General features: G+C 39.1%; 1 protein-coding gene across 1 annotated transcript in view; it reads right to left on the bottom strand.

Moving 5' to 3' along the window:
- Nucleotides 1-17,088, bottom strand: part of PLCE1 (phospholipase C epsilon 1) — a 212,029-nt gene that overhangs the window by 48,404 nt on the left and 146,537 nt on the right. The window contains 9 exon segments of the mRNA XM_045507381.2: nucleotides 1,580-1,687; nucleotides 5,247-5,412; nucleotides 5,770-5,831; nucleotides 7,337-7,575; nucleotides 9,691-9,827; nucleotides 9,919-10,041; nucleotides 12,718-12,874; nucleotides 14,343-14,460; nucleotides 15,467-15,649. Of these exon segments, the coding sequence (XP_045363337.2) occupies nucleotides 1,580-1,687; nucleotides 5,247-5,412; nucleotides 5,770-5,831; nucleotides 7,337-7,575; nucleotides 9,691-9,827; nucleotides 9,919-10,041; nucleotides 12,718-12,874; nucleotides 14,343-14,460; nucleotides 15,467-15,649 (1,293 nt within the window).

A 17,088-nucleotide genomic window follows, 5' to 3' on the forward strand; every position in this document is an offset into this window, starting at 1 on the left:
CAGCAGAAGGAAGGAAATAATAAAGATCACGGAGGAAATAAATAAAACAGAGATTGAAAAAAAAATAGAAAAAAATCAATCAACCCAAAAGCTGGTTTTTTGAAAAAAATAAATAAAATCGACAAACCTCTGGCCAAACTCACAAAGAAGAAAAAAGAGAGAGCACAAATAAGCAAAATAAGAAAGGAAAATGGAGAAATTACAACAAACAAAATAGAAATACAGAATATCATACTAGAATATTATGAAAAACTATATGGAACCAAAATGGATAACCTAGAGGAGATGGACAAATTTCTGGAAATATACAGTCCACCAAGACTGAACCAAGAAGAAACTGACCACTTGAACAAACCGATCACTACAAATGAAATCAAATTAGCAATAACCCCCCCCCCCCCCAAATAAAAGTCCAGGACCAGACGGCTTTACCGGGGAATTCTACCAAACATACAAAGAACTCATACCAGTCCTTCTCAAACTCTTCCAGAAGACTGAAAAGGAGGGAATACTCCCAAACTCATTCTATGAAGCCACCATCACCCTGATACCAAAACCAGGCAAAGACACTACCAAGAAAGAGAATTATAGGCCAATATCACCAATGAACATAGATTCACAAATCCTCACCAAAATATTAGCAAATAGAATCCAACAGCACATAAAAAAGATTATACATCATGACCAAGTGGGGTTCATCCCAGGGACACAAGAGTGGTTCAACATATGCAAATCAATCAGTGTAATACATCACATCAACAAGAGAAAGGACAAAAACCACATGATCATCTCAATAGATGCTGAAAAAGCATTTGATAAAATTCAACACCCATTTATGATAAAAACTCTCACCAAAGTGGGTATAGAGGGAACATATCTTAACATAATAAAAGCTATACATGACAAACCTACAGCCAGCATAGTACTCAATGGTGAAAAACTCAAAAGCTTCTCACTAAAACTCAAAAGGACACCCACTATCACCACTCCTATTCAACATAGTCTTGGAAATCCTAGCCACAGCAATCAGGCAAGAGAAATAAAAGGGATCCAAATTGGAAAAGAAGAGGTAAAAGTGTCACTATATGCCGATGACATGTTACTACATAGAGAATTTGTAATAATAATCCGGTGAGACCAGCTTTCCTGGGTGACCAATCTCTTCAGGTGGAACCAATTCTCATTACTTTCTGATGTTAATTATTTAGTCATTTCCTAATACATGATGTTGGCCTTTGTCAGCAGGATACAAGGACGAATGACCTTTAATTCCAATAGCAAGAGAACAGCTCCTGCCATTTTTATATCATCACATGATGTAAAAATTGCAACAATATTATTACATGAGAACTGATTTAAGGTAATGGTTACTACTGGTCCAATGAGAATCTAGTGAGAGTTCTAGATCAAATCCCAGAAAGATGAACATGTACACATCCCACACTATTTCAAGAAATCTTTAGACTCAGGATAAGAACACCCAAACTAAGGTCTAACTTGGAAGAGTCACTCATTTAAATGATGAGTGAAGATGAATGAGCCCTTGTGGTTTGATTTAAAGACAGTTATGAAGCACTACCTTGAAGGGGATCTTGGTTGTCAGCGTATGCCCATGATAAATGATGGGCGTGCCATCATCTCCGTCCCAGCAGTCCAACTCGATACTCCTACAGCCTTGCAGCAGGACCTGTGAGATTAATGAGTGAATCCAGCCAGGTGAGCAAAGGGACTAAAGCCTCAGATTAAATCCAGCACATACTTCTACATATCAGTATTCACACTTCAGGCTCAAACAGAAGAGCGTAAAATTGAAAAGAAATATTGCTTTTTGGCCAAAGGCCACAATTAATCAGGGAAGAGGAAGACAGAGAACAGATTTAGGCAAAAAGAGTGCTTACCAGAGCTGAATACAACTGGAAGATAAAATCTAACAGCAAAAACATATGACCACTTGATCGTGGTGGTGGTTTCATGGGTGTATACATCTATAAAAATTCATCCAACTGTACAGCTGAAATATGTGTAGTTTACTGTACAGGAACCTACCATAATTAAGGTGTTAAAAAAAAAAGAAACATTTAATATAGTCTCATGCCCCCAAAGAGGGGGAAAAAAGTGGCTAGCATGGTGAAGAGTCTTGAACATTCAATATGAATAGTAATTAAAGACCTAGGGAAGTTTGACCTAACACATGTTAGCTGGTTGGAATTTTGTTGAACAGAAGTGGGAAAGATTTTTGTTTTAGTGTAATAGGGGAATTATTCTCAACATACAAAAAACCTTAGAAACAATTAGTGGCTACTTGATGTTGATGCAGCTGGACTGCATTAAGAGAGATTGCCTCAAATGTAGTAGGTGTTCAATAAATATAAACAGAGATGTTGTAGAGGGACATTCCCACTCTGGTGGAATGTTATCTTCATGACCTCCTAAAATCCTTCAAAATTATACTAGTGTTTATCATATTTCCTAATTATGAGACTGCTCTTCAAAATATTATTTCCTATAATATAGTAAATACTTTTGTAAGATGCTTTATTGTTTATAAAAGAAACCATATACTGAAAAAAAAAGACCATTTTCCCAACAATTTTGTTCCCTCAAGGGACCTATACAGGATATATCCTGAAATGAGAGAGCCAGACTAGAGCTCTATCTGGGCAGACGTCAGTGGAGGTGACACAGGTGCTGATGCCACAGCCTAGAGAGAAGAGGCAACTGATTCCTTAATGAACTGGCCAGATAGTCACATGAATCCATCAGGATAAAATCTCCTCTATTTAGATGCAAATTCTGCCATCTGCTAATACCTCTGTAATGAACAGGTAGTGTGTGAGAAGAGCAGAAGCAAGGAGTCACAAGGGACCTGCCTTGCTGTCTAGTCCTAGAACAGCATCTAGAGCAGAGATGGTAAATAATCCATACACTTCCCTGACCCATACACACAGCAGCCATCAGCCAGCAGTCACAATACACGTGCCCCCTAAGCTCTGATGTGTTATCTTACGGCCTCTTTAGCAAAGTACTACAGGAAACGCTATCAATGAATTAGGTGAGATGATACCTACTTGCCCTCCTGGACCTAGCACTGGAAGCAGAGCTCCTGACACATGGGCCTGGGTTGCAGCTCTGTAACCTTTACTTGGAGCAACTTCTTCCTTCATTGACTTGATTTGTGGACCATCTTAAAAAATGACCATGTACTGGAAGGGTCAACCAAACTAAGAGATGGATATGTCTGTGAATGGGCCAACTCTCTGATTTAACAATCCTCGTGACTATTTCCACGCGACAGCAGTCCAGGACAGGGGGCTAGTGGCTACTAGAGTTGTTGCAACATATCTTGGATAGTGGAATCCCCCTTTTGTTAATATTTTTATGTGAGGTACTTGCTAGATTCTGTCCATTGCAAAACAGGCAGCACCCAGTTTTCCTAGGTGACCCAACTTCTCAGGTGGAACTGATTCTGTGGCGAAGAATCCCAAGGTGACCAGCTTCTCTCAGGAGCTAGAGTATCTACAGGTATGTTGCTCTGGGCTGAAAACTGTTGTGTAATGTGGCAGCCGGGACATGAGGCTCCTTCATCTCCATAGTAAGTTAAGCTGGGAAGAATGTTCACTGACCAGCAGCAGATGAGATGGGTTTTCAGCATGAAAAGACTAAAGATTTTTTTTTTTAAATTACAGTCTGCATGACATGGAGACCTCCACATATGGCTAGAAAAGGAAAACCAGGGCTGGAAATTCCAAGTGAGAACAGGGTTTTTTCTCACTTCTCATCTGCCCCATACAGTAACGTTAGGAGGTAATAGGGGGGCTGAGGGAGAGCAGAGAGTGGTAAGAAACAGTAAAAGGGAGCTTCACACAAGTTTAATCACATCTGTGAGTCTGTCTGAGGGGTTCTTGTACCTTATTCAGAGGCTGTGACAATCTCTACTTGGAATGTAATGTTAAGGAGTTAAAAAAAAAAAACAAAACCAAAACCTGTTTGGCATCAAACAGGGAAGCAAGGTAGGAATTAAAGCTAGGACACTGGTCCCTGCTTGTTTTCCTGGGGTAAGTACCACCCCGCTACACACACATTTCACTCTCCCCCTCTAAAACAATGGATTTCAAACTTCTTTTAACCTTGGAATTCTTGGTGTGAACTGAAGGCCAATATATAAAGCACATAAAAGAGCAGATCTTCAGCTTGGTGGGGCAGATATGGCACCCTCTACTGCCTGCTCATCTGTGTCAGCAGCTAAGCCCCCTTGACAAAACTCCTATTTCAAAAATCACTACTCTAAGGACACATCTTCATCTCATACTAAAAAACACCTCAGATTTCAGAGTTTAAAATCCATACTTGAGTAAAATCCATACTCCATACCAAGCTTTGGGACAGAAGTTTGACCCATGCTTTGATGAATATCTAGACTTATCTGGAGAACAAAGGAAGCTCAAGTCCACTAGATTTGTGTAAACAATACAACTATAATTTTCACAGTTGGACCCCCCCTCTCCCCGGTCCTCACCTACACACAAACACACTTATATTCCCTGGACCTAATTAGCTCCTTCCTGATTAACTCTTCTTGTAGGAGTTCACAAAGCAGGCAGCATAGACAAGGAAGTTGCAGAAAATATAACAGAAGCAATGGACATGCAGATCATTAAGAGCTGGATGTTTACGTCAAAAGGATGTGCTTTTTCTAGTCCAGAGACCCTTCTGTGTTTCCAAGAACATTCCCATGAATTCAAATGTGTAGAGATAGTGCTTACAGTCTGTGTAGGTTTTTTTTTTTTTCTGTAAGTTGGTTGCCACAGGGATGGATTAATTGTCTAACAAACTGCAAAGCAAAACAAACAATATTTTGGGAATAACCTCATCGAAAGTTGCATTTTCTACTATGCTTTCCCACTACAATGTATTGATTTATTTAGCATTTAGTGAAGCGATTAGATAGTTTTCCCATGGGAAAATCTAATTTTAGTAAGAGTAGGTCAGACTAACTGGGATCTAAAAACTATGAGTCGCAAACAAATACTTTTTTTTTTTTTGGTCTAGAATAAAGGTTAAGTGTAGATGGGGGGAAAAGAAAACAGAAATAAAGAAAACCACTGTATACATAGCAGTTTTCCCACACATAATGTTTCCTCACAGTTCACATTTAATAGTGTATACGTTCTTCAAAGGAGTCTAGGGTCAGGTTTCTGTGACTTTGGGGGTTACGAAATCCACGTTCCAAGTGAAATTCTCAGTACCTGGCTGTAGAGTTCTACTGAGGATTCTCCTTTGAGCTGATGGCCTGTGAGGTAGGTGTTGTGTGAAGATTCAATGTAATAGTAGGAGAGGGGCAACTGCAACTCTTTCACATTCTCTTGTGACTCATCATTCTTCGAGGCAAAATTATCTTTATCCATCAGAAACCTAGAGGAAACAAATTTTCTTAGGACTGCATAGGAAAAATACATACTTTTTAAAAACTGAAGTATAGTTGACTTATATTAGTTTCAGCTACACAATAAAGTGATTCAGTATTTTACTGAATTATACCTGTATAAAGTTATTATAAAATATTGGCTATATTCCCTGTGCTGTACATTACATTCTTGTATCTTACTCATTTTATACCTCGTAGGCTTTACCTCTCAGGCCCCATTCCCTATCATGCCCTTCCCCTAACCCCTTTCCCTACTGGTAACTGCTAGTTTGTTCTGTGTATCTGTAAGTCTGTTTGAAAAATATATGCTCGTAAATAATGGGCAAAGACATGTTAAAAGTTACCTTGCAAATCCTTCAAATGACATTAGGCCCTGATGACACATACTAATGCTAGGCTCAAATTTCTGCAAGGGACACAAAAAGAGGGTTATTTAGGTAAAGAAAATTAAAAGGAAAAAACCACCACATCATTTTTTTTAAAAACTTCTGTTTTCACCAGGAAACAGCCAAATCAAATATTTGAACTAATTTAGTTTTAGAGTGGTAAGATGTAGTTTTTTTAGTCCAAAAGAAAACATTGTATGTGAATTTATTACACAAAGCATATTTATTTAAGAGATAAAAAGGAGAAAAGAATAAGGCTGATTTATATGAAAACACACAGTATCAGTTTATCCAGGTGAAAATGGGATAAAAATAGCAGCTACCATACAGCTGGTGGGAGGTGAACCGCAAGGACTCACGTGGAACACTCAGTACAGTACAGAGCTCATACTCCAGGATGTTACAGCGAGCCCTCCATCGTGTGATTGTAACCTCCACTTCTAGCATTTCCAGTGATCATGTCTAACTGCTGGATGGTTAATCTACTGATTCCCAATCAGAAGACAAGGGAGGCTGAAAACCTAGACTCATTCTGTTGCAGGTGGTGCAGGCACAAGGAGCCGTCTCATCCCATCTCCTGGCCGCCCTCTAACAGAAGCCCCACCATCTCCTGCCTGGGTTACTGTCACAGCCTCCTATCCAGTCTCTCTGCTTCCGCTCCTTCCCTAGCACAATTTATACTCCAGGTGGGCCAGAGTGACCTCCTCAAAACATACATTATACAACTCCCCTGCTCAAAAATTTCCAGTAGCCAGTCCATCTCACATGGTCTCAAGCCAAACTCCTCACCACGGCCTAAAACGCCTTGATGCTTCGGCTCTGCCCACCTGTCTGAAATCCTGTCTGCTGCTGCCCCTCTGGTTTACGCAGCTCCCGTTACACCAGCCCTTTTGCTGTTCCTCACCAACTCTGAGCGTGCTCTTGCATGCTACTCCCTGTCTGGAATGTTCTTTCCTGAAACCTTCTCGTGGTGTATTCATTGGGCTCAGCCCAAGTGTCACCTTTGTTTACCCCTCAGCACCCCTGCATCACTCCATCCCCTCACTCTGCTCAATTTTTTCAGAGCCCCTTGTTTCCCGAAATCGCATGATCTCTTAATTCGTTTATTGTCTGCCTCACCCACTGGAATGTAAACTGCTTTGAAGGTCAGAACTTGACCCTATTTAGTACTACCACCCCAGGTGCTAGAGCAGAGCCAGGCCCAGAGTAGGAGCTAATACACATTTGTTAAATAATCAAAGTGGTGGACAAGCTGTTAATTCTCTTCCACGTGCTAGAATAACAAGAAGCGACCATGTACTGATTCGCTGTAGTGGTCACTGAATAAGAGAAGGCTCAGGACCTGTGTTAATTACATGTTAAATCAGAACACTTATATATTTGGTATTAAAAAAAAACAACTCTTTATTTCTGCCCCTGTCTTAAAGGTGTTAGAAAGAAGTATAGAAAGAGTGAAGTTTAGCAGAAAATAACTGGAATACTGAGAGGCTTTACACATTTGTGTACACACAAATCGGGTACAAACCTGGATGATGCTGAGGATTTCATCATAAGTGCAGTGTTCCCCTTGGCAATTCACTAGGAAGTCATTGAGCTGGAGGATGCCAACCCCAAATACGCCCAGGGATGTGCTCTCCACCCCGGTGCCATTTGTCACGATACTTGCAGCAGCAATGGCATCAGATATCTGCCTCTGGTTGTCGGACAGCTGCTGTTTACTCTTAATGAATAACCCCAAATCCGAGACATTTCTGGTCAACAAATCTGAAACAGAACCGCCCACAGAATGTGAACAAGCTCACCAGCATCTTTCACACAGTTCATTTAGGAGACAGTGGTGGTGTGGAACTGTTAAGCTGGAGAAACTCTTCACTAATACGTCTAAACAAGCCATCAAAGTCAGTGCTTCTTCCTGGCTTCACATAGTTGAAGGAATAGAAAATAAATCAATGATTAAATAAAAGAAATTAAGAGAGAGCTAGGTCAATGATCTTGAAAGTCCACAAGCTTTAGTATTAGATGGAAACTAAATGTAAATTCAACTGGGGACTTCAGGCTGAATTCAGACTTTGGTTTTTGAGGATAACTACTTCTACATTTTTATGTTTGTAGACATGGAAGATGTACCTTTAAGATTACAGTTTTCCTATACTTTAAACGTGTAACTATAAACATTTATGTGTAGGTTTCTGTGTGAACATAAGTTTTCAGCTCATCCGAGTAAATGCCAAGGAATACAACTGCTGGATCATATGATAAGAGTACGTTTAGTTTTGTAAGAAACTGCCAAATTCTCTTCTGAAGTGGCTGTACCATTTTGTGTTCCCACTAGCAATGCCTTAATCACTCCACATTTGTACCCACATTTGGTATGGCCACTCATTTTAATTCTGGCCACTTTGGAGAACAGTCTGTCAAGTTTCTTACAGAGCTAAAGATAGACTTATACAGGATTCAGTAATTGCGTTTCTAGGTGTTTACACAAAATAGTTGAAAACTTACATCCACACAAAACAACTGTACCCCAAACACTTATAGCAGCTTTATTCATACTTGCTAAAACTTGGAAGCAACAAAGACATTCTTCAATAGGCGAATGGATAAACAAACTGTGATACACCCATGCAATGAAATATTCAGCAATAAAAATAAATGATCTCTGAAGCCATAAGAAGACATCAAGGAACCTTAAATATTGCTCAGTGAAAAGAGCTAGTGTGAAAAGGCTACATACTGTATGATTCCAACCATATGACATTCTGGGAAGGACAAAACTATGGAATTAGGAAAAAGACCAGTGATTGCCAGGGGTTCAGAAGGAGAGTGGGAACAATGGAAAGGTGGTGTACAGGAGATTGTTCGGGCAGTGGAACTATTCTGTATTACTACGGTAACAGTAGATACATGTCATTAGACTTTGATTAAAACTTACAGAATGTACAACAGAGTGAACACTAATGTAAATTAAGGACTCCAGTTAATAATAATATATCAATATTGGCTCAACTGTAACAAATATACCACATGAATGCAAGACATTACTAAATAGGGGAAACTATGTCTGTGTGTGTGTGGAGGGTAGATGGGAACTGCACTTTCCACTCACTTTTCTGTAAATCTAAAACTGTTCTAAAAAAAGTCTATTAATTTTTTTAAAAAGTGTAGCTACTTCACTATTCCATGGTTACACATATTTATGGCTGATGTTGAAAAAGGTTAATATTCTTAGCTTAATATATTTTTAAATAGTTAAAAAGCAAATACATGAAAGAGAACAGGTTTGTTTTTGTGTTTTTTTTTTGCTTTTTAGTGTTTATAGTTTCCAGTAAGAACAGAAGAGAAAAGTAATAGGCTTAAAATACGTGGGTGTTGATGGTAATGGTGGTGGTGGTGAGTGAGGTAAAGGAGCTAGACATTCTGGTTTACATATTAAGAAAAGTGTCCTGGACATTCAGATAGGAGTGCTCTGCTGAGGTCACAAAAGACTCCCCTTGTCAAAGGGCAGGTAACTCTCATCCTGGGGCTGAGCATCCACCTGCCTATAGGTAGGGAAGAGACTGGTGATTCCCAATTGGAATGCACCACATATCTTATGGACATGTGGAAATGGGAAGGAAAGGGTTTTTTTTTCCGTTAGAATAACTGGGAGCCTCCATTGGTTAAATATTCTGGAATCCACGGACAATGATGTATTTCCTTATCCAAAATGCCAACAGTACCCATCCCTAGGACACTTTCAAATGTTTCTCTAAGCATTTCACTGTGCTCCAGGAAGCAGCATGCCATGTGGGACAGGCTGAAGGCTTGCGTGATTGGATCTCTAACCCTCATCTTCAGATAAAAAGGTCTCAAAGGGAAGTATTAAATTGTCACACAAACCGAGGTCAGGCTGAAGTCCGCTGGTGTTTTCATCAATGGTCAGGTTGGTGTAGAGTGGGGCTGACTCGGAGCCAGCTCGGTCGCAGGGGACAGCGTAGACATCAAAGAGATCCTTCAGGTCCTTGCGGCTCCTCACACTGGGCAAAGGATGGAGAACACCTCACCTTTAGTATTGTTATGACAAGGGTAGGGCAAGAAGAGAAAGGCTAAGAAGAAAATCGGTCATACCTGAATGACTTGAACAGCTCAACGAACTCCACAAAGCTCATGTTGCTGTCTGAAACCATGAAACTCTGAAAGCCCTTCATTCCTCCTTTGATCCGCCCATGCCAGCTGCTACTGCTCCAAGCACTGCAACAAAGACATGGCCTTAATGGGCAGAACGGGGGCCACGTTTGTCATTCTGCCCCGAGAGACAGTTTCTGATTAGCAATATGAGCACAAAGATGGACCACGAGTCATTAAAGGTTTAGCTTCTTTTCCAGACTCTCATTTCTCTCAAAATTAATCTGTATTGTGTCAGAGGAGTGTAAAACATTTTACACTGAAACTACTTCATGTTTACAGCCTATCTAATAAGGGCACAAGGTTGACGTTAATATTCCTCTGCTAATCAAAACAGTTCTTTGAAATCACAGGTCAATGGGAGGGAAGAAAAACCACATAAATTCAGTGGTTTTGAAGAAAAGTTGTTTAAAAAAAGAGCTCCAAATGACTAAATCGTGACCTATGGTAAATTATGCATGTTCTTTCCTATATTCAAAATTACAGAAACGCATTTAAGAAGAAAATCTTGAATGTATCAGTGTCTTCTCTTTTTCTTTTCTTAACCAGTTCTTAAATGAAAACAAGGAAGGGCTTTTAATATTAATGGAAAATGTGAGTCACAAAAATATTAAAGATGGAAAGAGGCCAACTCTGCCTAGAATTATATTTGCACCTGCCAAGACTGTATCTATTTAATATAAAAATATCAGTCAACTTGGTTAAAACTTCAGTCTAGCTGTTTCACAACATTTTAAATTTTCTACACTGGTTCCCTGGGAGGAGAGTATGAGAAATGTTTTGACTGGTTTTTAGTCAGATCAATGAACAGGATCTTTTTTTTTTCGTTTTCATTTTTGTCCTTTATTTTATTTTTTATTTTTAAAATATTTCAAATATATATGAAAGTAGAGAGAATATTGTAATGAATAGCTAGTTTTTTCTCAGTCCTGCTAACAATGTTTATTATATAAAATTATTTTGTGTTAACATCTGAAGGTCACCCCCATTAACAGAGGACTATTATAAATGGATAGATTTATAGTACTTTGTTGGCTTGGGCTGTGATCCCCAGTGTGGTATGAGAAATAGGGTGGATGTTCAGGAAGAAAAAAAGGTCTGATGACAATGTGACGTATTACTTGCCTTTAAATGAGTACGTTCCCTGCCTGTCTTCCTTCTGGTTCTAAGTTCAGCCACTGTCTGTAGGCACCCAATGCCCTCTGACTTTAGGAAACTATCTGTCCACTGGTTCCCTGCCTAGGGCTGTCTTGCTTTCTCTTTGACAAGCATTTGGGTTGACTTCTCTTCTCCTGCCTTGTCCTCTCTGGTTTAGAACACCTGGTGGGCACAGCCCCCTGTCCTCCTGCCGCGGGGTCCTGCGATCTTGTATCTGGCATGCTAGTTTCTCTACTTCTACCTTTTGAAAGGATTTTCCTCCCTTACCTTGTCCTTCCTTTTCCCGCTTCTGAGTGATTGAAATAAAGGGAAAAGATGCTTAATCCAAGTATTCTGGCTATCTACCCCGACACTGTATAGGCTGAAACACACTGTAAAGAATTCTGATTCTTGGTAGCTTTTAATTTTGTTACAAACCTAAATTTACAGAAGAGTTGCAAGAGTGGTGAAAGGAATTCCCATGTGTCTGTGACCCAGTTTCACCAAGTGTGGAAATTATATTCATTATTCACATTGTGAAAGGATGCTTCCAGTTAAAAGACTGTTTACTGTAGGTTCCTATCTATAGCAGGCTTCCCAGAGGAGAGGCAGACAGGGAGGGAGGCAGAGCGAGACAGACTGAGTGTGTAGTGTGTGTGTTTACGTAAGTGAAATTAACGTTTCTAAAGTCAGTATCTGTACAGACCCGTTTCCTCCTCCCATTCCTCTGCTTGACAAAGTAAAGAGTGTCTATCTTATCATGGGTCTGTCTAGAACCTCAACATTTCTTAAACTTGAGTGTGGGGTTGAGAGAGATGGTGTGGCATTCTGATTCCTTTGAAAGGGTTTCATTTTAATATTATTTCTTCTGGGAGAGTAGCTGTTGTTTCAAATCTATAATTTGCATGTACCTTATAAAATAATTTACAACAATACCAGTTTTAGAATTAAACCTAAATATCCCCAACTTGCTGTAATAATTCATTTCTCCAGACATATACATATTATCTTATACGTGAGAGAAGTGTTAAATATATTTTGACCATTAGCAAAGGGTCAAGCTGCTTACATTAAAATTTTATTTATTCTTCATTTAGAGCAGTGTTATCCAACAGAACTTTCTACAGTGATAGAAATGTTCTTTATCTGCACAGTTCAGTACAGCAGCCAAAAGCCACTGTTAGCTGTGGAACACTTTTAATGTGGCTAGTGTGACTGGGGAACTGAATTTTAAATTTTATTTGATTTTAATTATTAATTTAAATTTGAATTTAAATAGCCACCTTAAATTTCATTTTCTATGGCCAGTACTGTATATACATTAGACAGTGCAGATTACAGACTCACAGCTCAGGTTTTATTACTGCTACTGACCTCTGAAGGGTTGGTCTGTCAAAAACTTGGAAGCAATTATAGTAATATGAGACGGTAGGAGTACCAAATCAGGAAAGTTAGGAGCATTTTAAAAAGCTGGGTTTTTTAGTTTTAATGTGATTGTTAAGTCAAAAGTAGACAGTCCTTCCAAAGAGCACTGGAAGAAGACACCCTTCTACACAATCTGAATGATGTGAAGTGTCCTTCTGTTTTATCATGTTAAGGCCCCACCTGGATGGGCTCTTGTTTGAAGAAGACAGCACAGGGGAGGACACTGGCCTGATGGGAGATGATGTCCCGGCAGCCAAGTTAGGGGACCCGGCCGTGGTCAAAGAGTGGGCTCTTCTGGAAGGGAGAAGGTTAGGAGGACTCATGGTGGCATTTGCCTCTGTGACAGAGGGAGACAGAAAAGAGACAATGACTCCAATTTTATTTTCCATCAGAAATCAAATTAAAAAGATGCTTTTGAATGTCTGAGGAACTCAATCTACACGGGCAAGTTCTGTACAAGAAGCATTGAAATATTCTGGTGGGTTCTCATCCTGGGTAACCTATCAGAGTCATCATATATATATATGCACACACACAATTAAAACAATTGCATTTAATCTCAGAAAATTAAATAAAATATTTCTAATTTGATGTATTATTGATGATCATTTCAAAATTTTTCCTTCCTAAAGATCCCAACCTATGTTAAGCATCAAAAATTAAAAATTAAAAAACCAAAACCAAACTCAATAGTAATAACAGTTGGCTATGATCTCCCTTCCTGGGATATGTACTCTGGGCTGACAATAATATAAAATAAGTACTAGTTTTTTTTGTCTATGATGCTTATATATTCAGTTTAGCTCCTGCTTACGATAAAACTACAATAGTTGAAAATTTGAAAGAAATTGGTGGCAAATAAACTATTGGTTATTTCTCTCTTGCTCACTTTCCTTTTTAAAAAAAAAAAAAGAAACACCACACAAACTCAACTGTGTACATACTTCAAGAAATCAATTTTATCTGAAGTTATGATAATAACTATGGCTAATTTTTAAGCAATAGAACTTATAAAAATATTCTATCCAGTGAGTACCAGTCAGGTCACAAGCCATATGTAATTACACGCCTAGAATTTTAAAATCGTACTGTATTCATGATTTCAATGCAAATAAAGCAAAAATGCAGTGCTATTATAATTCAAGTTAATATTATAGCTGATTCTGACTCACACATACTGATGGTTCACAAAATAGTAACACACCATGTGCTATATCCTATTCAATTTTCTTTTCTTCTGGCATTATTTTATAAGGACCTTTTCACAATAATATCTATGAGTGTTTCTAAATTTTATACTATTCCACATGGAGAGAACACAAGATTTAAGTTGAGAAAACAAGAGTAACAATTAGTTCTAGCCCTACTGTAAGTTGTTAAGTGGATAATCTGGGGAGCTTAAAAAGTACATAGATGTCTAGGTCCCAGCCAGAGAGCATCTGAATCAGTTGGGCTGGGATGTGGCCAGGGAATCCAGATCTTTTTTAAAGCCCTAATATCCAACCAGGGGTTAAGAATCTCTGATCTAATCCATCAAATTGTATCTTCTATGTCTAATATTCCCTGTCAATAACAGCAAGTAAGTGAATGAGACTTTTCTACTAAGCACACTTGTTTTTGCAAACCTGTGTCTGCAGAAATACCTCTTGGCTTCCATCATCCACTTAAAAACACAGGTAAGTGTATTTAACAAGATTACTTACATAATATATTACACAATACCTACATCACAATTTAAAACCAAATGCATATATTTTTCCCATAATATAAAAAAAGAAATCTCAGATGTGGATATGCTGCTTTACCTGATTCTTCTTGTTCATTAATGTCTTGAGGATCAGAACCACTCCGGCTCCGACACTCTTTGTGTGTCTTGGCTTTCCGGGTGCCCATCTCATCGTCGGTGGCCTCTCCACTCTCACCCTGGGGACACAAAACTCACTATGTTTCTCATTCTGTATTTCTCTCCATCATTGCTTTAGTTCAGGCAGGCCCCTCTTTTCTGACTGACCCTCTTTCAATACTGCCTCCCCCTGGAGAAACCAGTAAAGACCTGTGTGAAGGCCGACCAGGTATTCCTATGTTATATTATTCCATTTGTTCTTCACTATAACGCAGCACTCCTCTGGGGAGGGGGCTGACAAGAGGAGGCATAAGACCCCTGGTATCTTTGTAGAGACATAATTATGGAGCAGAGTTCGACTTAGGTGTCAACAGCCTCCTGTATGCAAAGAGTGGGACTTTTTCTAGCTAACTATAAAGAAAATATATTATTGTGTTATGGTGATAATATAAATAATGTATAATATATAGTGATACATATACATATTTATCATGGTTAAAATATAATGTAAAATTTATCTTTACCATTTTTAAGTGTACGGTAGAGCTAACTATTTGTACCTTGTGCAGAGAGATCTCTAGAACTTTTCCTTCTTGCAAAACTGATACTCTACACCCACTGAACAACTCTCCTTTCTTCTTCCTCTCAGTCCCTGCAACCACCATTCTATTTTCTGTTTCTAAGTGACCACTGTAGGTACCTCATACCTGTAAGTGGAGCCAGGCAGTATTTGTCCTTTTGTGACTGGTTTATTTCACTTAGGATAATGTCCTCAAGGTTCATCCATGTTATAGCCCATGACAGGAGTTCCCCCTCTTTTTTAAGGCTGAATAATATTCCACTGTATATATATACCACCTTGTCTTCATCCTTTATTTGTGGATGGATGCCTAGGTTGCTTCTCTTGATAACATATTCTAAATTGAATTCTAGAAGTTTGGTCCTCTAAGACCTTCATAATCTGATCCCTGTTCCTGTCTAGCCTTCCTTGCCCACCAACTTGGAGCCTGAACCCAGGGCTCCATGTGCTTCCCTGAACAAGCCAGATGATTGGGTTTAATGATTAATAAACAAGTAACACTCTACCCTCATAAGGATTTTCTTCTTTTTCTTGGTGGTGCTTATCCCCAAGGTGTTGTTTCTCTGCATGCTGGGCTTCTCGGCACTCTTTGCTGATGTCCCGGGACTGGGGTTTCGAGTACTCCATCGTCTGCCGCCAAACAACTCCACAGCGTGAGCCAAAGTTGGGCCTTCATATCGTCCATCCTCCTGTAAAAGAACCACATTCTGAACACATAAGGGAAAAGCAAGCAATGGGGAAATAAATATATTAAATATATTAACAGCTTCCAGTATATTCCCAGACTTGGAAGAGCACAGGCAGTCACCAAAGAATAATGACCTGGCCACCCAAGTGGCTCTGTTTTCTGTCAGGACTCTCTGTTGGGGATTTAATCAAGTCCTCTGTTGTCCTGCTCACATCCCGCTGAGTTTCAGAGACGTACTTTAATAGGGCCATGTTCAGCTGGGATTAACAAAAAAATCTCCCTTCCCAGTTTCAGAGGTTACGTTCTAGAACTATTACTGTAGGAAAATTCATTAAGATGAACTTTGCAAATTAGGGTTTTGGAGGACTTGCAACGGGTGTGTGTGTGTGTGTAAATCAATTTAAGTAAAATCAAGTTCTACTTGTTACTGCATCACTCCAGGTATATTCTCACCTAGCTTGATGATTGGGACAGGCTGACCTGAAGTGAGAGTAGGTGGAGTACATACAGATCACTTTGAAGAGCTCTGGGAGCACCTCAAATAGTTGAGCTGCCATCCTCTTGAGTGACTGATATCCAAGGGTAGAGAGCCCAGGGGACTCAGAACTCCATGCATATTATGACGTTGTGAGCAGCAAAGAGTGGGTAGGTGATGGTTTACAGTAGCTACTTCTTGTAAGAAACTGCATATAACATTCACTGAGTATCTGCAGGGATTCACTAAGTAAACAGTGGTCAACAATTCTCCCTATAAGTCAGGAAAGCCAGTTAATAAAACTGTAAAAAGTCACATATGAATTAAAGACAACATTGATGATACTTCACAGGGTGCAGAAAAGGTACCTTTTAAAATTAATTGATTTTATGACTCAAGTCATGACTTCCCACTTCCTACATCCTGTTATGGACTCTAGGATGCTGAGTAACTTGGATACTTGATGATCTTTTGAATGATACTTGATGAAACCTTTTGGTGACCTTTTGTTGTAGGTATCTTTGATTTATGCCTGTCCATGGATCATTTCTCTTTTCTCTAACCAAACTCCAATTTTGCTTTATTTCTTTTTCACTGGATGCAGTCTTGGGTCTGTGAATCGAGGTGAAACATCCTTCCTTGACCAATGGTTGGCACAGAATCCAAATAAGCCAATCAGACTATCCCTCCCTGGAAAATGAATCTTGAATGCAGTGACCCGGAGAATGAAAATGGCTGGAGATGATTCCACTAGCTGTAGGTCTGCTGCAGAGAGTTCCTGTTAACAAGTCACTACAAATGACTCCAAAGTGGAATAAACATTTCATGATACAATTTCATAAATAGGTTTTAACCATACTATGAATCTGAAAGAAATCTTGTAAAATTTTTTTCTATGGGTTTTAACTAACACATCTTTAAACATTTACTAGATCCCTCATTCAAATGTAAAAGTTCTGCTCTGC

The sequence above is a fragment of the Camelus bactrianus genome, chromosome 11 (assembly GCF_048773025.1).
Source record: "Camelus bactrianus isolate YW-2024 breed Bactrian camel chromosome 11, ASM4877302v1, whole genome shotgun sequence".
NCBI lineage: Eukaryota > Metazoa > Chordata > Mammalia > Artiodactyla > Camelidae > Camelus > Camelus bactrianus.